Raw genomic sequence first — 22,807 nt, 5'->3', positions numbered from 1 at the left:
ATATTTATATATAATTCTTAGCAATTGTATGATTAAATATTAGAATAGCAATTGATGATATGTATTTGACCATACATTACAAAATCGATTCGCAGTGTTATCACATACAATAACACTGGAAAATGTAACGCCAGGCGCCTTAAACCATTTTAGAAAAGGTATGTGACCATCGTACATATAAATGGGTTACAGAATTGAAGCACATGGAAACCATTGCTGTGTGTTTTGTTTTTAGGTTTGTTTTGTTTTGTTTGTTTGTTTGTTTTGGGTTTTTTTTTTGGGGGGGGGTTTGATTTTTTGTTGTTGATGTTTGTTTTTTGTTTTTTCATATATGGAGTCAAAGCACGACAAGGTACTTACGATTTACAGCACCGAAAATTGTGTTTGTGTTTAATCTAATGGTGAGAATATATTGCAGAGAAAATAACCGTGATTAAATAATAAGAATAATTTAATCATGATACCTGGTGTCAATTAAATCAACTCTCTATACCGGACTTTTGTATCGCTCGTTGGCCTTTTAAAAATCTCTGTAGGCGCCTGTACATTTGTATGTATCTGTGTAGGCGCCTGTACATTTGTATGTATCTGTGTAGGCGCCTGTACATTTGTATGTACCGAAGACAATAGCAAAATGTTGATCGACAATTACATCAATTTGTACATGAATCTGACGATTACATTTGTACATGTTATTGACCATTTCACTTATATGTAAGTGTATTGATACTTACATTTAAACGTACATGTATTTAACCATGCATTACGTGTATAGGTACATTTAGCCACTGTATAAATGTATCTGACCATTACATTCACATGTACATATATATACATGTGACTCGCCACTGCATTTATATGTACATGTTTATAAATTCTGATACCATTTTTAAACTTCTTAAAACTCTTTCCAGATGAGATAAACTCTTAGATATAAAGGTATCATTCTAATCTCCAATGGCAAAAAAATATCATTTGTAATGTACGGAAAAAAACCTACTTTCTATTGTGAACTGGTTTATGCAGATATATAAAAACTTTTTAGAGTAGTAGAGTAGTAAAGAATTAAAGATCGAAAAAAATAGAGTTCATCATACAGGCTTATATATATAGTGAAAGAAGATAATGAGGAACTAAGGACAACTATAGGACAACATTCAAGGAAAATCAAGAATTACTCTATTTTGTCCAGGTTCTCCGAATGTTCATCTGAAAAAAGCTGAATATGTTAGCAGGAAGTGTAGGTATTCAATGATATCCGAAATAACATAATTGTGAATAATAGTAGATCAAAGCATGGAAAATGTACCCTAAACACATCAAGAATTGCTGTGTGGTTTGAAACAAAATTGAAGAAAGTTTCTTAGGACTGTCCCAGGCACGCAGCAAGGATTTTTCTGAAATTTACATACAAAAAATTGAATTAACAAATAATCATTGAAATTGAAGTTAAAGGTATATACCCCCCCCCCCCCCACACACACACACGGATTAGGAAAGTAAAGCCCCCCCCCCCTTTTTTTTTTTGCTTGCTTGCTTGTCAAGATTTTTTGGGTGAGTCTGCCCCCCCCCCCCCCCCACGCACACACACAGTTTCAAAAACGATGCTACGTGCCTGCAGGACTTAATTAGCCCAAATGGTGACTTACTGCTGCGTCACTCATAACCCTGGTGTAAACCTGGATGGGGATCTTTCATTTTATGCTATTAAAGGATCAAATAATTAAAAAAAAACCTTACACAAAAAATCTTAAATTTTAGAGCTCCTTAATGAAAAAAGAGGAAATAAACCACACAGAAGTGTAAACAGGGTGCGATGGAAATTTGTCATAAAATCTGTAGCCTATTGTTGTACCTACAAAACGAAAAACGTTCCTGTAAACCATATAGCTAGGACGCAATCTGCTATTTTAAATTAAAATTTGTTCCTTTAGACTGTAAAAGACATTCAAAACAGTATCTGATATTTTGGATCACCCTGTATGTATACATGTACTATATAATTATTACATTTATATGTACATATATCTGACCATTACATTTATATGGACGTGTTATGACCATTACATTATTATGTATATATACATGTACTTTGTACATGTATCAGTATAGTTCCAGGAATAAAAGAGAAAAAAAATGTAGGTGTACAACTACTTTTTTATGAAGGATACGAAGTGAAGTTGGTATATGCTCTAATTATAATAATTATACAACTTTTATGCCACCAATTTCATACATTATGAGATAAGCCTTTTCATTTAGTTAATTATTTATCAAAGAAAATGATAAATATTAAAAATTTTAAAATCTTTATAGTCGCTATTCCGGATATGCATACGCGCTCAGTTTTGGAATTTCTTTCTTGTGGATGCTGAGATCGATTGGAGCATGCGCAAAGGTCTGTAGAGTAGCAGTCGACAACAAACTCGAAAATAAGAGAGTACTGACTGTCATTCCGCTGCATTCCGAATGACAAAAACATGGGATGTGGTGGCAGTACGTTAGAGAATGATAGCCCAGGGTTAGTTTTGCACAAGAGGGACAAAATTAAAATAAATCTTCATATTGGCAAAGAAGTGAAAATTCTATCTACGAGGCCTCAAGTAATCGTCGTGTTTGGTGAGTAACATCTTGTAAGGCCGTTTTAATACGAAATGTGTTTTCATAAATGCATACGATATTTCAATATTATGCCAGTGTGAAATTGAAACCTTTGATTATTCATCATATTGTATCGGTTTTATTTGGTCTTGGGGCTTAATAAAAGTGCAAGATACAGATTAATTATAGTAATTACGACGCACATGATTAATGATTGCGGTTCGATTCTTGTTAAGGATAATGGATTATATTGTAGTAATTGTGTTGATTATGTTTCCCAATGTATTGCCATGACGGTATATTTATTGGTATATATTTGATATACCATGCATTGAACAATGCTGGAGAAAGTATGCGTAGTTCATTTTGAAAATCTCCATTCTTCTCACAGTGTTTAAACTGACCAGGGTTTGTGGACCTATAATGTTTGCTTGTCAATACTTTGTAAACCCTTCTTTTATTGAGATGTATTACCGTGTTACAAAAACAAATTTAAAAATCAAAGGGTGGCCTCACAAAACTCAGATGCAAATACTACTTTGATTTTATGATGTTTTCTAAAGGAGAAAAATCAATAATTATGCCTTTCTTCATGTTCTTAACATGTTACTTTTATTACCATAAGTTTAACAGATCTTTAGTGGTGTTCATCTAAGGCCTTGCATACACAGCTGTGTAGAATGAACAAACTAAATAATTAGAAAATAACAATCCAACCATTATGATTTGTATAAGCATGATAAGGTTAGTTCGGTGTAATTAACAAATTCAGTGGAATAGCTTTAAGTTGTAGGATTGTTCAATGATTACTTACATGTACTATGGTAGGAAATTCACATAATAATTCATGTATCAGTGATAAAAAATAAAATTATTGACATGTTTTACGATGTGACCATTTGGAAGAAGAATTAAGACATGCATTAACAGAATCAGATTTTATTGTTATTTACATCTATATGAATTACGGTGCTCAATTGAATCTGCCTATCTACATGTACAGGTATTCATTTATAACACTATAGGTTGCATGCTAAATCTAACTTGTGATATCCATATGAGATAGTAACACATCAGTCAACATTTTTCAGTGTAAGGCAAATTTGAAAGGAGATGAAAACAAGAACTAGCTTGCACAAGAATAACCCCTTTTTTAACAATGGTTTCAAGAATATTTTGATTTTAAAATGCATAGTATATTTAGTAAGACCAGAAAGCACAATCTTTCTATAAAGATTAAGAAATGGTCAAGCCTATAGATAACTGCTTGCCACCATGAACCATCGTTTTTAAGTGTATTAGGTATAGCTAGGTATTGATACCTGCAGGTATCTACATTAACAATTTCTAATAACCGGGGGCAAGTAAAGTTTCTATTCCAGCAAGTGGAACTATTTTTCTGATTTGGCAGGCAAATATTGCAATTAAAGACAATATAAATTTGTAAGAAATCCTACTTTAATCAGTTAGTAAAGGGCGCACTTCATTTGTCCCATATCGGCATGTGCCGAAATGCGCTGATCATGTGAACTGCTTTGAACGGCAAATCGGCAAATGAAATAAAATGGCGTAAAATGTCACCAATGTTCATGTAACCATGGTAACAGATATAACAATAGTCAAATTAAAAGTACCATGAAATGCAAATTTTTTCAGCAGTTTCTCCACATTTCAAAATGATTCTATCTGCCAGAATAATTATAGCCTTAATCATGCATTCTGCAGTCGCTGTCTATTTTGTATGTGAGTAAGGTTGTGTAATGTAAATGAATAAAACGTTATTTTATCACGTAATGAATGAAAATGTGTTAAATCATTGCATATTATCAATTAATGTGCTGATTTATAAACAAGCATTTACTTTTTAATCACCTAAATGTGAGCTAACCATCAATCATACTTGCAAAAAGGCGAATTTGTTCACCAGCATACACCATACACAGGCGAAGCTTCCTTAACCAAATGAAGCAGGAGGCCAGGTTACCAAAGGCAAAAAAAGCATTTCGCATATATGAGGGTTTGATAAATGAAGACCTACCAAAAAAGACAAAAACTTAGGCCTCTGTTATTTTTAGTAATTTAATATCAAAAGCCTATGCAACCAAATTTTGAATTCAGACAAGTGATATTAATATGACTTAAGCTGACAGATAAAGGGAAGCCTGGGCTCTGTTGAAGTCCACTCTTTGTAGTGTTGTGTTCAGTTAATACTGATTTTACTTGGAATCCGTGAGACAATTCATACTGGATCGAATCTGGATTTATTTTTCTCTCAGTTTATTTATGCCAATTTTTTTCTTTTTTAGGTGGCCCAGGAAGTAGGAAAGGAAAGCTTCTAGATGATGTCTCACATGTTTATGGATTAAAACTGATTAGCACAGAAACAGTGCTAATGGAAGAGTTGTCCAAGAAGTTAGAAAATCCAAATTCCAGCAAGAGAACAGAAGATATTGCAGCTTTGTTGAAGGTATCAACTTCCTATAAGCATATAAAGTTTATATTGTTGATCATGTTGATAATGTATTATCTTGTATACAGTCTTCACGACAAATTTTTTTCAGCACATGCCCTTCGGGCATGTAGACCCATCATTTTATCCCAGCCCATTCAAATTTTTACATGCCCAACTCAAAATTCTTATATTGACCGGTACATGTATTGTGCAACCAAAATAAATAAATAGCTAAAGATGTACGTTTCGTAATTTAGCAAACACATACTATAGGTTTAACTAAACACTTCAATGATTACGATTGACGCTTATTTGATAAGTCGTACCGAGAATGTAGACTGCACAAAGCAAGTTACGCGAATAACTTGGGTAGGATGGAAGAAATGGCAAGTTAACAAATTGTTAGACTGGCAATGCCTGTCTGATATTCACGGTAAATGCGCGATATTTCGTACTATGAGACCAAGGACCAGTCTATCATATTGTACGTTGACAGAAAATTTACACATGCCCTCTGGGCATGTAATTTGGCAATTTTTACATGCCCGCCTACAAATTTACCAGGTCCCGGGCATCGGACTCCCGGGTTTTCTGAAGACTGTGTATATGTAATGAGACCCACGGAGTTCAATATTATTATTACATAATTTGCAAATATAAGAGTCTCGTAAGAACTACATTGTCTGTCTGTCTATCTGTCCAGGGTTGGAAATAAGAGCCCGCCCGACCGCCCGAGACGGTCTGTTTCTTAGGCGGGCGGGGGCGAAACTTCAAAAGACAGCCCGGCGGTCGGGCTAATTTTAATAGCCAGTTCCTAGTTTAAAACCGACAATTTCTATATTTAAGTTATTTACCTCATTCACAAAAAGTACTGACAATGTCGGTTGATAGGTTTCGTTGAGAATTAGGTAAGCTCTACAAGTTGTAATCTATTCGCTCATTGGTCTGAATGATTGTTATAGCCAACCAGTGTTCGCAATACAATTTTGTTCGGCACTTTTGCAATAGAAGCAACATGCTAGATGATGCGCAAGTTTTTGAATTTGTTGATTCCCAAAAAGCGTTCCTTGATTGACGCTTAGGGAAAAAAAAAGTATACAACCAAAACAAAAGACGCCGATGTACAGTTCCGGGATGGAAAGTAGAATTTGAATGGCTGATAAGTTATGAAACACATGGGAAGCTCTATTGTAAACAATGTCGAGGGTGGATAGGTTGTACACCACTATTATTTTTACGATATATTCTGACCAAAATTACGCATATTTATATGAGGGTAGTTGATTTTAAACAATCTTCTGGCGAAATCTCCCTTTACAACTTTTAAAACAATAATTCATAAACGATTTAGTTGCAAATAAACACAAAGACACAAGAGTTTACTCGAAGACATCAAAGTTACTCGTGTGGTTGAAAATCAAGTACAAGCATTTTCATCCCCTGTGCAATTAATTGGCATAAGAATATCAAGTTACCTCGTATTTTTACAACAATTATGCGTTTTAACCGTTTTTATTTCGTTGAAAATAGAGCCCTGTCACTGGCGGAAAACCCCTCAAAACAAAGAGAAATCTGGAATTATTTTGCTTTGACCATATTTTGAACCTACAGAAAAATAGTGTTGTGAGACAATTAGCAGTTAAAAGGAGTGCATCTGACCGAATAAATAAATTTTTATCACATTTATTTACAGTTGTTTTAATTTAATCCCTTTTAAAATTTGATATCATACTATTGTCAATCTTTGAAATTGTTTAAAAAGTTCATGATTATGACATTGTTAGCTGGTTTCTAAAAGAGGTTTTATAATTATATACATGTAGATGAATAGTTTAATTTTTTAAGCTTATGTTAAACTTAATAATAAGCATTCTTTGGGTTATGTTTAGATATGGTTTCAAATACTTGTAAAAGTTAAAGATTTCGAGGGGCCTGTGTTACAGATTTAAATATTAAACTTTATGTATAGTTCACTCATAATAATGAACATTTTTATCAGGACTGGCAGATTTTGGGCAGGGCTGGTAACTTTTTAAAGTAGCCAGCCCTGTGGCTGGCTGCTATTTTTGGTGAATTTCCAACCCTGATCTGTCTGTGTGTTACTTTGTCTTTTGACACTTTTATTGTGAGATTTGAACATAACAATTTCAAATATTACTTTGTCGACCAGTATGTATTTTTATTATGGCAATTTAGGTCGTCTTGTTGTGCATGTTGTGAAAGGCAAGATCAAGTAGTTTTCAGTGTAACATTTTCAAATTTTGTATTTAAATAGTTTACTTTAGAAGGAAGGCACCAATAATTTTATCTCTTTGTATTTCATTCTGACAAGGTTTAAGATATGGAGTTCTGTGCAAGTTAAATATTAGAATTGGATTAAAAATTTCAATATTGGTAACAATTTTGAGGTTTTTCCAAATGAAATTTACTATTGCTTGCAGAACACATTGTAAGGTTTTATAAATCTCCACAAGCTCTGTATAAAAATGTAGGAAAATATTCAAAATTTACTTTGTAAGTACTGCTATTGGGATTTTTTCTTTCAATGACTTTATAATGGTTTATGGTCAAAGATATTGTTTGAAATTTTAAGGTAGATCTGATTGATATTTTTTTTTTATCATCCATCCTCCTTAATTAATGTTTAAAAAAAGTGTTGAACAACTAAAAATAAACTTAATCACAAGATATATTTAGGTAATATTAAGTAAGTGGGCTATTCATTAACCGACTTTGTTGATATTGGAAATTTTTATTAAACGGAACGTGTGCACTCCAGAGACAGCACAGATCGAGTATTATCAAAATTGCTCAGATTTACTAAAACGTCTTTGTAAAATACCAAACTGTTTATGATTTCATGAAAGCAAGATAGCAAATGAATTATGTTTCTTTATTAGTTAATCTTTTGAATACTAAATAAATAAAGCAAGTAAATAATTTCTATATATCTTCTTTTGGGTTTGAGATACCATAGGTTATAATGAATTTCTTAGCATATATCCATGGTATGTTTCTACCAGGAATAATGGAAACTGTCTTTACCATATATGTAATTAAAAGGAATATATATAATCTGAACAAGTATACATGGAATACTTGTGTGACTTTGTTAGAGAAACACTTAGTCTAGCAATTTATGGCAACCAACATAACCAAGGTAGCTGAAAGCCTAAAAAAGTTCAACAGTTCCTGAAGCTTTTGTTGAAAATGAGAGCTTGCATGAAGAGTATAGGACCAGATTGATAAGAGAAGAGTATAGGAGAAGAGTATAGGACCAGATTGATAAGAGAAGAGTATAGGACCAGATTGATAAGAGAAGAGTATAGGACCAGATTGATAAGAGAAGAGTATAGGACCAGATTGATAAGATTTTGTCAACAATTAAATCAGTCTTCTAACAGTAATATTGATATTTTGGGGGTTTTTTTTTTGGGGGGGGGGGGGGGGGGTTGGGGGGGATATTAAATACATCAGTAGATAGTATACCCTGGGCAAGTACATGTACAAGACTAGCACAGGCCATGCAAAGAAAATGATCTACAGTTTCAGTGCATAATTCAGAATAATTTTAAGTCGGTATTTAGTAATACGTGTTGCCACTGAATTAATGAGCAATAGAGTGAATAGACAATATCCATTTCAATTTGCTTGCCATGGTAGCCATATCATGTGGCGTCTCTATCACGTGGCGTCTCTCAGATTAAAGCTTATAATTATAGGAAACTGATTTATTTTTGTAAGCTTAATGCAGAAGTACATTGTATTTTGCATCACCAGTTCATAATTCTTAATCAATAATGACAATTATGGTTTTTAATCAATCTAATTAGATTGGTTGTTTGATAGTTCTTTTTCTGTTTGACAGACCCAGCCAGAACTGTTACGATTGCAATGGATCTTCGGTCTTATATGCAACCAAATAGAAAAAGAGGGCAAAGATAACTGCATATTGTGGGACTTCATGCCAAATCTCAAATTCCTTATGACCCCATTCAGAAATGTAAAAGAATGTGAAAATGATTTCAAAATCTTTGAAAACAGAGTAAGTATATTATAGTTTCTGTGTTTTTGTGATTCTTTGTTGTTTCTTTGTTGATCTCCTGTCATGCAATTAATGAAAATAAAAGTGTCAAGGTAAATATTTAAGGAATAAGGCATCATTCTTTGAGGATTATGAGGTGATAAATTTGGTTTGGGTGTGGTCAAATCCAATTAAGCCCTTTGGGCTTTATGATAGATTTGACCATGCTCTGAACAAAATTATCACCTTAATTTTTCAAAGAATGATTCTTTATTACATATACATGTATTTATAATTTTTCCAATTTCAGCACTTTAAAACAACATTTTAAAACCACTATATTTTCATGTAGCACATGTAGCTGCAGGTCTGTAGCTCCCGGTCTGAAAAAATTCGGATGGACGACTTGTGAGCTACAGTAAGTGCCTCCCATAGTAAAAATCTGCAATTTACGGTGCACAGAAATCTGGGCTAGTTTGGGACTGATTAATCTTATTTCCGAACACATTCTGTAAAAATATTTGATTTCAAATAATTCCTCGGACATTTTACTACAGATATTGTCGCTTTACTTGCCTCTGATATTCTTTTAAACACCATCACCAGTCCTGTAAAGTGAAGTGTTGCAGTTTGTTTACATGAAAAAATGGCGACTCTTGATCTCGACGTGAATTTAACATATTTCATTTTCCGAGGTCGATTAGCGTGTTTCGGGGAAAGTCAGGGGCAAGGAAAGAGACGATATCAGTAGGAAATTTCATGAAGAATTTAATGGTACTTATTTTTTTCACAGAATTTGTGTGTAATTAAGGTTAATCAGTCCCAAACTAGCCCAGATTTTTGTGCGCCTTAAATTGCAGATTTTTACTATGGGAGGCACTGTAACTCCCAGGTTGTCTATCCGAATTTTTTTCAGACCGGGAGCTACAGTCCTGCAGCTAGTAGCACATGCTATGTATTACGAGGCAGCGCAGGGAATACTGTTTTTCAGTTATTCTACAAGACACGCCCATTTTGTGTCGCTCATCTTTTATGAAATTATTGGGCTTTTGGCTTCAAAATTGAATTGTATTGTTATCACAAACGAATACATTTAAAAATGTAATTATAAAAAAAGATACAGACGGATTCAGTTTGACATGCCATTGAGCTTTATTTCTTCATGCAAACATAAAAAAAATTACAGCATGAAAAGGTGGTGCTAGTTTTAGATTTACTAATATTAATTTAAATTTGTTAAATTGGAAATGTTGATGTCAAATTTTCCTTCAGACATTTTACTCGGATTAATCTCTATAATGTCTTGGACTTTCTCTTCAACAACTTTCAACATGAATAGTATTTAAGGTTACATGTGACATTCCTCAGTTTTAGATAATTTTCCTTGATAGATTATATTTCTTCTTTATTAGCATTTAGACCTGTTAAGCCCTAAAAATTCAGAGTGCATTACCTGGCTATTTTTGGAATTAGAATATTTTGAATTTTTCTTTTTATTGCATACAAAATGCAACTCAGTGCTTTTTAGTAAGGTCTTAATTTAGTAGCAGTATATATTTTCAATTAAAACTATATATCCAAACAGAAAAATATCATATAACTGAAAATAAAATTTTGAATTCTGTAGTGAAAATCTTCACATTGTTGAGATGGGGAAAAAAAATGAAAATAGTATTGAAAATAATGGAAGATAAATAGGGTCTGACTTTAATTCACTTTAATTCATGTGTGGATCTAGATTACTATTTTTAACCTGTAAAAAAACAAATATTGCATTTCTTATCTTTATTGGACTGATGAGGAATAGAGGAAACATGTTTAAATGAATTTCAGAGGCCAGAAATATAGTGAGTACTGACAACGTCAGCATTTCAAGACATTTCTCCACAAAATAACATGCTTACAAGCATGTAGATAAAAAGACTCTAGCTTTAATGGTTCTTTTTTCTTCTTTTCAGTTTCCTATTTCCTTTGCAATCAATTTCACTGTCACAAGTGAGAAGAATATCCTGGCCCCTCAGTGTGCTGTTCCAAAGGCAGCAGAACCGAAAGAAACTAAAACACAAAGTGCTCAGCCGAAGCAATCTGATGAGGCCGACACTGGAAGACTAGCGGTTAGTACTGGTTATGTTTTACCACGTAGATTATCAGTAATTAGTGATTATGATGATCGAGTTGATTAATGACTCACTGGAAGACTGACAGTCACTATATATATAAGGATTAATAGGCACACTGATAGCTGATACTGATTCTATACAACTGGAGGTAGACTTGTAGTATTAAATCCCGTATATTCCATATCTTTATGGTAGATGTGTGTGGTCTGTATACCAATGAAATCCATTTTCCTATGGGGGCCATGTCCCATTTAACTCATCACCAGGGTGCTGCTCTGGACCCACTATGGATGGCTCCCTGACCCTTTGCCATATTTTGCATGTTTTGTGCCTATGTTCATCAAAGCCTTAGCTAGCCCCTGAAAACTATTTATTGCAAAGATTTAAAATAAATTGCTTGCATATGTAATATCTTGGGCAATATATATTTTGATGATTAAAAAGTAAAGAACTCTGTGTATAAATTGGTACAATGCATCGCAGACAATATATGATAGAGATGTGTATGATTATCGTAGATCTTTGAACACTGCAATGAAGAAATGTTCAAGCTTAATGGATCATTACTTTCAAATCAATATGAAATTCTGAGATAAAAAAATCCCCCCCCCCCCTGATTATCTTAATTGGTGTGGTTTTTATTTACTATTGGATGAAGTTATTGGGATATCTAGAATATTAAACAAAAGATGATTTAATTTCCTTTCCTTGAAATTAAAGACAAATCAGTGTTGATCCAGACTTCATTTGATGCAAGTCGTGGACAAGTCTTCTTATCTTTTAGGAAAATTCAGAATTTTTTATTAATGCAGTTATGTAATGGCTCTGTAGCCAATTTTGTATTCTTGCAAAATCATTACCAAGCTGAATTTGCAGTCTTCTACGATGTAAATGACTACATCCACACGATAACTGCTCAGTTGAGCAAGGAGATCTTGAAGGCGCGTTGATGGGTTACGTACTGTCTGGTCTGCAAAAATTTCGTCTCTGTGACTTGGCATCTGTCACTTCTTCAAGTTTTTTACATATATCTGAATGGTTAATTCTGTTTTAAATGTCTATTTGTATCACTGTTTTGGGTAAAGGACTGACAGAATTGTACCTATACATTGCACCTACCTAATATGGCCTTTGAGTTTTAAGGGTTCTTCACAATTATACCTTAAAAGGGATGCTTAGGATCCTTTCTGGCCAGAATCCCCAAGGGATATTATAAATGAAAGCTGAGAGTCTTTGTTCAGTTATGATAAATTATTCTTTGTTCAGTAACCTGGAAAAAAATAACAGCCACAAAAAAGAATATTTCTTTAAGGAAGCCCGAAACCAATTAAAGCACCAAAAACACAGTACATGCATGTATACCCCCACCCCCAACCCCCCCCCCCCCCCTCAAAAAAATATTTAAAATTTTTTGAATCTACCAGAGTTTAATTTATTTCACTGTAAATTTAATACTGCGAATTTATTATTTATTTAACAGAAAAGAGCCCGTCTCTATGCTGAGTGTGTTCAAATATTCACAGACTATTTTGCAAAGCGAGAGAAACTTGTCTCCATGGATGTATCCTCCAAAGCAAAGGAAGACATCTGGGATAAAGTCTGTGAATTTTTTTCCAATCTCGAAGTTCCACATGTCAGAAACGTAGATACTGTCATCTTTTTTATTTTTGGTAAGTACCTGATATATATAATTACGATAAAATTTTGTGATCTGCAATACAGATTGCATCAAATGACCATATATTGCAGTATTTAATGGTTTGTAGTTTCATGTTTTTGTCATATCTGTATGTACAAATAGCAGACTGCAGTTGTCTTCTTACCAACTAATAAGTCAAGATTTTTAGTATTACACAGACACTTATTCAAAATTTGACATACCTGTAAACTAATTTGAAGTACCATGGCAAGTAGAATAAGTTAGTTTGCGTAGATTATTTTACAGAACAAATTAATTACAAACATTTTTGATTTACATTATATGTTAATTAGTACAGATTACTGAATTTCTCTAAATGCTGTAAAGAAAAGGATTCAAGTTGTGTCTTCTTCATCCTGTTTTTACATATTAAATTATCTCTATGCCTAACTGTCAACACAAATACTTTGTCATAAATCCGTAACATTGATATGAAAGATATACGTTGCAAAATATACTGTGACTATGTACCCTAACATTTTATAGATAATAAAAGCTGACAGGTATATTGAAATTCTACACTCATTACTTTTATATGGTGATAATTAAAAAAGAGGCCAATCTTTATAGTTCTGTAAGATTAAGTTATTGTATCCTTGTATAGCTCTTTGATATACAGTTATTGTGTATCTCTTATTAACAAACATAAAGCAAAGCTATGCATCAGTTTACAATGGTTTTCTCAGGGGTTTCAACTGTTACCCTAGCTCCCAAACAAGCACTATTTATATAAATGTTATTACTGTAAACTTCACAATACATGTAGTTCATTAGACATTACTTTAAACATGTTCAAGTATTATACATGTACCTTTTAAATTACTAAATAATTAATGATATTAATTTGGAGCATTAAGGATCTGATTTTAAACAATTATGAAAATTTCATACTGCTATGGATAATATTTGCAATTCGCATTTTTTTTTGACAATGGAATACTAACTTCTTTACCAATTTTCAAAGATATTTTGTGAAACATTTGTTACCAAAATACTCTCTCGACATTTTACCTCTAGATTTATCCTTTTACTTTCCTCAAACGTTGGTGAGTGTTTGTAATAAAGCCATTGTTTCCATGTTGATGCTATATTTCAGATGACAACGATGCTCAAAATTACTACACTGATTTTCTGGATGCAAAGCGTGTCAATGTTCGTGACATGGCAGTGAATATTGCAGCACCACCGGTAATATACAAAGCATATTATAAGCATGGGCTTAATTTCTTATGATGTAAATGTCAATTTACAGTTATGAATGACATGAGCTAATTATGCATTTTTGCTAGCAAATCATTAGACTTTTAAACCTACATGATATAATAAATATGTAGCATTAAACATGTACTTAATGATCTCCGATACCTGTTTTGGTTAAAATTTGATCTCAACTTTTATATTTTAAAATTCCATTAGCAAATTTGCAATAACTTGGTAAAATACATGGATACCATAAATTAATTTCATTTCATTTCCTTTAAGCGAAAGTTTGAAGGACAAATAACATTTTTATGATGTAAAAAATACTTTGAGGCTGAGGGTCAAAGAACCTTAATGAGAAAACATCTAATATGCTAGCTCTAAAATGCTGTTTTGTTGAGCAAGGGTTAATGCATGGTCCACAATCCTTTCTAAAACCCAACATTTTAACTGTTAACTATTAGATAGCTATTTCGTATTTGGTGATAGAACGACCATATCAGAGGTTATTATCAGGTGAAAACTATGCAAGCAAACATTCTTATATAAACATGTGCCACATGAAACTACTGTTTCCATTACAATAGAATATGCCAGCTGTCTTGTAGAAAGATGTGAGATCAGATTCTATGAAGAGAGCAGGTTCTATCTGAGACACCGAGTAAATAAAAAAGCTCATTTATTCTTGAGAACTGATCCCATAAATTATTCTTCTTTTTTCAGGAACAAATTATTCCAGCAGTATGCAAGTATATTGATGATACATATCCAATACAGAAGAAGTTTATTGTAGATCTTCAACAGTCTGCGATCACAAGGGACTGCATGAAAAAGGTAACCAGGTGTCTCCAGATACTCAGCAGCTACTCTATCACATTTCTTTAACATCAAACGATATCTCTCTGTAAGATCTTGTCATACAATATGCGTTGCTGTTTTTGAGACAAGCTTAAAGACCGAGAAAATAAGCACTGCCTTCAAATTTACCTGGTCAGTGTACCCCTGTCAATCAACTGAATTGAGGCCCCAGATTGGATGTTAGAAAATGATTGACATTCGTTTACTTGTCCTGTGTATACCATGTCTAGCGCTTGTGAAGATCATGCAATTAACTTTTGTCTTTTGATGGATACCGTAATGATAAAACGCCTTGTCTTTATAATCAAAAGAAACTACTGTTGACAGCAATTAAGTTAAATTAAATTAAATTTTCTGCTCTTGAAAATTGTGAAAGATATGAATCAAAAATTTACTCGTACTTGGTTTATGTACCACAATAGTATTTGAGTACAGTACGATGATAACATATTGCATAAAACATTGCGATAAACTCTCACTAGATCCAGTCAGAAACTTAATTGTTTAAACAAACGAAAGATTTTGGCAATGTCGCACACGGTTATTTCATGCTTTCATATTCATCTCAATGAATGACAATTTGCTTTTCCAAGTACATATATAAATACGATATTTTTTAGATCATCGAAAAAACTCTGTTGAGAGCATTTTAACCCCCTTGTACAGACCCTGAAACGTACTACTACACCAAAAAAGCGTGCGACTTTCGTGCGAGAAATGTTTCGTGTAAACCGTTTAGCGTTTCGTGTAAACCGTTTAGCGTTTCGTGTGAATCGTGAAGCGTTTCGTGTAAACCGTTTAGCGTTTCGGGCAAAGCGGGCAGCGTTTCGGGCAAGGCGTGTAAATCGTTTCGGGCAAAGCGTGCGAGAATCGTGTGAAACGTTCATTAGATTTCATTCGGAACTCTCTAACAATTTAATTGTTTCAAAATAACGCTCGTGTTAAACATTACTTTAAACTATTTGTGATTGGCAAAACTCCTTTGAGATATTCTCGTGAAAAAAATCTATAAGAAATGATATACTTATCTTTTTACAAAATTGAATTAATTTCAACAAACAAAAGAAAAGTACGCGTATTGAAAGAAGACTAGTTATTGAGACTATTCGGCTGTGTACAACCAGTACACATAACCTCGGACATCGGGTAAGACCTGCACCTGGCTGAGCCTGTCAATCAAACTCTGTGTATTCGTTTTCATTGGATGTTCACGCGTCTCTTTTTTAGTCAATAGCCAATGAAAATTTAATGAATTCAAGGTAGTCGGAATCAGTATTTGATGATGCACACAATTTCAATGATAGATTATTTAACATTAATTTGAGCAAAATTAGATGTAAACATAGAAAGAAAATATACTGTTCATTTCTATGAAATGCGGGAAGTAAATTCTTCTGAATCCCGAATAAAAATATTTCTACAAGTTATTATTTTGATTATTTAAACACTGATAACGGAAAACAACAAGTAATTAACACACTGAAATTTGTCTAAAATGTACACATGCAATTAATTATTATGGGAATCTATATGTATGGTACTTAATTCAAATAGATTATGATAGATATATTGTACGCCGTTATGCGGGGTGCGGTTATGTATACGAATATTGAGACAAAAATCTAAATCATTTTTTATTTTTTGTTCTTTCCGAAATCCGAAATAGTAATGACAACTTTCTTTATTGTTTAATCCATTGATTTTTTTTTCTGTGATATTATGTACGGAACATTTATTTACGCGAATGATTCGACATAAAAAAAATTAATCGGTTATTTTATAGCATTTTTCTAACTTATGTGACTAATTTTATTTTATATAACTTCAAAATTATCCATGTAAATAATTACAGGTTTATTTACAGTTAGTATTTTTACATCGTATTTTCTGAAACCAATAAAAATATTAATGTGAGAAGAAAAAAAAATCCCGCCGAATACTGAAAAACCGATTTCAGTTTGTAATCAAACGGATTTTATTTTTGGTATTGAATATTGTGTTACGGTAACTTTTTTTCTCTGGAATTTTGATTATTTACGGGACTAATAAGAATCATGGATATTTCTGTTGAGCAATAGATATATTTATAGAAGTAATATTTTTCGCTAATTCTGAGAAAAAATATTTTTTTGCTTTAAATATAAGCACCAAATTAATTTAATTAATCAATTCAATACTTATGTACATATATGTTTCTAATATCAGTATTCTATTATTTTGTGTTTTCTTAAAACTAATTCTTACTTACAGAGTCAGGGTAAAAATCCGAGAGGACCCGAATCGATCAGGATAAAAGCGTGTCCAAAGCGTGTGAAAAGCGAGCAAATCGTTTCGTGCGAGAATCGTTTCGTGTAAACTGTTCAGTTTTTCGTGTAAATTGTTTTGCGTTTGGGGCAAAGCGTGCAGCGTTTCGTGTAAACCGTTCAGCGTTTCGTGTGAACCGTTTAGCGAGCGTGTAGCGAGCGTGCAGCGAGCGTGTGGTGTAGTAGTACGTTTCAGGGTCTGTATATAGACATGTATACACAAGCAAGTGTGTTTCCCTCGGGGCTTCACACCTTTATCGATATAGGCTCCACCCCCACCTGAACTTACCGGAGGTAAACCACCCGGTTAAAAACCTCGGCCTTTAAATGTATGTGAATATTTACAGGCATTAACACATGGACCTCTAATTATTTTTTGATATTCAAGATTCCTTGTTGAAACTTAGTAGAATTATTGAGTTAAAACAGGGCTTTACCTATCATTTTGTATGATAAATTATTTCAAAAGTTTTTGAAATTTATAAACATATTCTCTATTCAAAGACACAGTCATTTTAAAATCTCAAAGGACTATATATGATAAGGGCCTAAAATGGCCCCCTAAAATGAACATCATCATTTTACTATCATTCTTTGTTTTCTTAGTACAAATATGTATGTGATGTGTTTACATAATTTTCATTTTAGTTCAAGTGCCCACAATTTAGAAATATGACATTGTAAAGAAAACATTTTCCCGCCATTTTTGCATTTTTAGCGTAAAACAGCTTGTTTTCAAACAGTTTTTCCTTCCGAAAACATAGAGCGCATTCTTGAACAAATAAAATATTTTAATCAGAGATGTATCTAGCCAAGACTTATAAGTGACAAACAAATTTTCCTTGTTCAAGCATGCGCTCTATATTTCCCATTCGTAAAAAGATAAGAAAAATGTCAATTTTTGGCTGATTTTGATTGAATTATAGAAATGGCGTCACTTCTGACGTCATATACTGCCATTGAGTGCAAATAAATCAAATAAATAGATGAAAAATATATTTTATATCAACTCTTCTAAAAAAGAAGTTAACATTTTATTGTACCAGAAACACTTAAAAAATGGCGAATTATGGGGGCCAAATTTAACTCTTATCATATATAGTTCTTTTAGCATCTCAGTTTAACATGCCTTTACATTGTTTTACTTATACATTGTTGCCAGAAATTGCAATTTAAGTATTGTTACTCCAGTTTCAAACATCCATGACCATGTTGCTTTGTCTTTAATTTTGAACTTGATAACACCAGTATAGGGATCCTGGAATATAAACTTGTGCATACAATAGATGGTTAAAACTTAAACCAAGATTAAGCCTCTGGTTTTGCTTGCCCGTATTCTGACCATTGAGTAACTTGGACAGAATAGACATTGTATTGATTGACAGTCAATTCAGAGGTTGTATGTTCACATGTATACAAAAGCTACAGTCTGTATAAAATATTTCCCAGTGAAAGTCGTGAAACACATCAGGGGATTTAATTGGTTAGTGATATAACCTGGCAAAATAACCTTGGACTTTTCTCTCTCTCCTTTTTTTCTCAGCAAGTGCAGGGAAGGCTAAATACCATTTCCTATTATAAATATCAATACATGTATTTACATTTTCCAGTGTCTTTGCCTGTGATAACGCTATGTATTATCTTATACTATATACCCATAATTTCAAATGACGCCAAATTGAGGAGCCAGTGGGATTTGCTTATTTATTTTTAAATCGTACGATAGTAAAAAAAATTATATTTATAAATGCGAGTAATAAGGAATCATACTTTGAATATTATGAGATGACAATTTCGGTCTTGGCATGATCAAATCTATCATAAAGCCCTTCAGGCTTTATTGGATTTTATCACGCCCAGACCAAAACTATCATGATATCTCACAATACTCAAAGAATGACTCCTTATTCCTTAATTAAATTCACTGCACATTTTGATTTGGACCAGATCTTGCATTAAAATTCCTAGTATTTTATAGAGCTCTGCTTTATGTGTTATTGATTACTTTTGAACAGTGGATGCTTTTGAAGAAGGCTTTCAAATCTCTGCTGGTAAACCTTGGAAATGTTTTATAGTGTTTGTTCTAATTTCTTGTTTATACATTCAAAGAAATTTTGTTATCCTTTATTTGTTTTTAGCTTAACTGAAAGCTCAAGTGAGCTATTCTAATCACATTTTGTCTGTCGTCCGTCTGTCTGTCCGTCTGTCTGTCAGTCTGTCTGTAAACTTTTCACATTTTCAACATCTTCTCAAGAACCACTGGGCCAATTTCAACCAAACTTAAGACAAAGCATCAGTAGGCCAAGGGGATTTAAAGTTGTAAAAATTAAGGATCACGCCCTGTTGTAAAATTAGGAATTATTGAAATTTTTTGAGAAAATTTCAAAAACCTTCTCCTCAGGAACCATTTGGCCAGGAAAGTTGAAACTTTTGTGGAAGCATTTTCAGGTAGTGTAGATTCAAATTTGTGTGAAAATCATGACCTTCGGGGGTAGGATGGGGCCACTTTGGGGGGTTGACTTTTTACATAGGAATATATAGAGTAAATCTTTAAAAAACTTCTTCTCAGAAAGCAATCAGCCAGGAAAGCTGAAACTTGTGTGGAAGCATCCTTGGGTAGTGTAGATTCAAAGTTGTGAAAATCATGACCCTTTGGGGTAGGATGGGGCCACAAAGGGGAGTCGACTTTTTACATATGAATAATTAGAATAAATCTTTGAAATTCTTCTTCTCAAGAACCATTTGGCAAGAAAAGTTGAAACTTATGTGGAAGAATCCTTAGCTGGCGTAAGTTCAAGGTTGTGAAAATAATGACCTCGGGAATAGGGTGGAGCCACAATTGGGGGTCAAATTTTTACATAAGAATATATAGAGTAAATCTTTAAAAATCTTCCTCTCAAGAACCATTTGGCCAGGAAAGCTGAAACTTATATGGAAGCAACCTTGGATAGTGTAGATTCAAGGATATGAAAATTATGGTCCCCAAATTTTTACATAGGAATATGGAGAAAAATATCTTTAAATCTTTTTCTAAAAAAAATTTGCCTAGAAAAGTTGAAACTTGTTTGGAAGCAACTTCAGATAGTGTAGATTCAAATTTGTTCAAATCACAATCTTTAGGATAAGTGTGTGGCCACATTGGGGATTCAGTTGTACAAAGGAAAACATTTTAATTATTCACAAAAACTGAAATGTTAATTATACATTATATGCTTTTACTTATATGCAAGCATTTTTATATATTGCTGATTCTTTAAAATTGTTAAGACTTTGGCCCCAAGACAATTCTTCGGCCTCACAAGAAGGATCAGAGTTTGATGTAGGTTTATGATATTCCCATATATAAACAATTGATATTGATCTTTTTGAGAGCTGCAATACTCAACATGTGATATGACTTTAAAATCACCCTGTTAGAAAAGGGACTAATGATTATAAACATAAGAATATCCAGAAGGAAAAAGATTATTTTGTGTATGATCTACATGTATTATACCACATTGTCCAGATATTTTGTATTATGACTCCATGAAGCTGATTTGATCATGCCTATTGTTGCTCAGGTGAGCGATGTGGCCCATGGGCCTCTTGTAATTGATTTGTCGTCTTTTATTTACATGCATATATTTCATTAATTATATTTCATTGTTTATTTAAAGATGCTGTGATTATCATGTGGAAAGTTAATTTTTATTCAAATGATATTAATATGGATAACATGACAATCAGAGTAGTTTAACAGACATATAGAATCCTTTAACATTATCTATATGTTTCAGAAAATATGTTTGTATTCTCTGAAATGTATTCTTTAGTTTAATTTGAGGAATTATAAAAAGAATTCAGTAGAAAGTACCAATAGAACCATATTGTATTGAAAGAAGCAATTTGATTGATGTTAATAATGTTAATATTATGACATGGTTTATAATTTCGTGTGTCAACATATATTTACGATACAATTTTTGTTGTTGTTGTTTAACCAATGTTTATGTGACCTGAAATCAATACAAATATTCCACTGTACCAGTATGACATCAACTGCCAGTTTGTTCATTAAGAATTGTCTTCTGCAAACAATATTAGTCAGTAGAATTCTTCATTTAATATTCAATTCATAAACTACTATGTTTAAGTTTTAAAGGGGCATGGTCATGATTTTGGTCAAATTCTATTTTTCTGTATTTATTATTTGCAATGCTTTAAGAATACATTTCTAATGATCAAATGAAATTTGGGTGCCCGTCGATGAGTTTTAAGCAATATACAGGACTCACAATGCTTTGTCATATAGACAAGGCTCGTGCCCTGTTTTAGTTTACATAGGTTCAATTTACCAGTAAAAAATCTTTTCAAGCTCATTTGTCTATATTCTTATTCATTTCAAGCATAGATAAACAGTTCCAAACGATTAACACATTCATTTTAGGTGTAAAACTGAAAATTTCACTTCAACATTCAAAATGTAAACAAAAGCTTTGTTTACATAGCAAAGAAATGTAAGCTCTGTAACTCGCTTATAACTCAACAAATGACATTCAAATTTTGGTTGCCTATTAAAAATGCCTTACTGAAGCATTGTAAACATTAAAATCGAAAAAATAATTTTTGATCAAAATCCTGACCATGCCCCTTTAATGACCTCTTATCAAGGGGAAAAACTAAGGAAATACATTCTCACTCAAAGAAAAACCAAAACCAAAAATGAATGGCATTCATTCTTGTCATTTATAGGACCCGAAAAAGGTCATCCAATTCAGGGACATTGCTGAAAATGTGGACGTTCAACGGTACATTCCCCTACAGACCAAGACGAAACACAAGCTAACCAAAGTGTCTGCTCTCTGCTCCTCAGAGAACGAGGTTTGTCTGTTCCCGGCAGATGTCCCTCACAGTCTGTGCAAGTATATCGCTGGACTCTATCGAGCCTATCAGGACTATGTGATATCTAAGTCATAATACAGCATACAGTGGGTCATCATTAGGGGAACATTGATCACTATGCCAAACTTCACGAAGCACCTGACATAGTTGTGTATTGTTGAAACCATTCCCCCATTTTCTTTAACTCATTTTCAACCATATATATTTCATTTGTTGACGTGCTACAAGTTATACTTCTGTGATCCTAGAGATATTTTGACTATCATCATAGTCTAATTAGACATTTATATATTTACTATTTTTTCTGACCTTTTAATTGTTATGTTATTGAATGTAGTTGAATTATAATAAATTTAAGAGTTAATCAATGGGAGGTAGTTTGTTAATCTTTTTTTTTTCGCAATTAATTGTATGCACACAAATGAGAGAGAAAATGTGTGCATGGGGTGTGAAATGTCATAAATTTTTTGATAATATTTTCCTCATGAAAATGGAGGTAGTTTTATTGATTTTTGTGATTTTTGTATCTTTACAATATAAAATATTCCCCATGAACACTTGCACTGGCCAGAGCACCTGCAGGGGTTCAGGAAGATGATCAGTGACAAGAGAGATAACTCCCAAGAGATAAAAGAGATTGGACCAATGTCTGGAAAGTGGACACAC

The 22,807-nt window shown here is 32.9% G+C and overlaps 1 protein-coding gene across 2 annotated transcripts; it reads left to right on the top strand.

The window, feature by feature from the left end:
* The first annotated feature begins 2,382 nt into the window (after positions 1-2,382).
* On the top strand, positions 2,383-22,509 carry LOC128159427 (uncharacterized). 2 transcript variants are annotated; one of them, XM_052822524.1, is made up of 9 exons: positions 2,383-2,619; positions 4,908-5,068; positions 8,922-9,098; positions 11,036-11,191; positions 12,678-12,867; positions 13,993-14,084; positions 14,820-14,930; positions 19,273-19,308; positions 21,992-22,509. In XM_052822524.1, the coding sequence occupies exons 1-9, from the start codon at positions 2,481-2,483 to the stop codon at positions 22,214-22,216; spliced, it is 1,287 nt and encodes a 428-aa protein (XP_052678484.1). In that variant the 5' UTR covers positions 2,383-2,480; the 3' UTR covers positions 22,217-22,509. The 2 variants fall into 2 exon arrangements, with proteins under 2 accessions (XP_052678484.1, XP_052678493.1); XM_052822533.1 differs by lacking the exon at positions 19,273-19,308 and having other exon boundaries at positions 2,384-2,619.
* Positions 22,510-22,807: the final 298 nt, after the last annotated feature.

The sequence above is a fragment of the Crassostrea angulata genome, chromosome 1 (genome assembly GCF_025612915.1).
Source record: "Crassostrea angulata isolate pt1a10 chromosome 1, ASM2561291v2, whole genome shotgun sequence".
NCBI lineage: Eukaryota > Metazoa > Mollusca > Bivalvia > Ostreida > Ostreidae > Magallana > Magallana angulata.
This window is presented reverse-complemented; position numbering and strand designations above follow the sequence as displayed.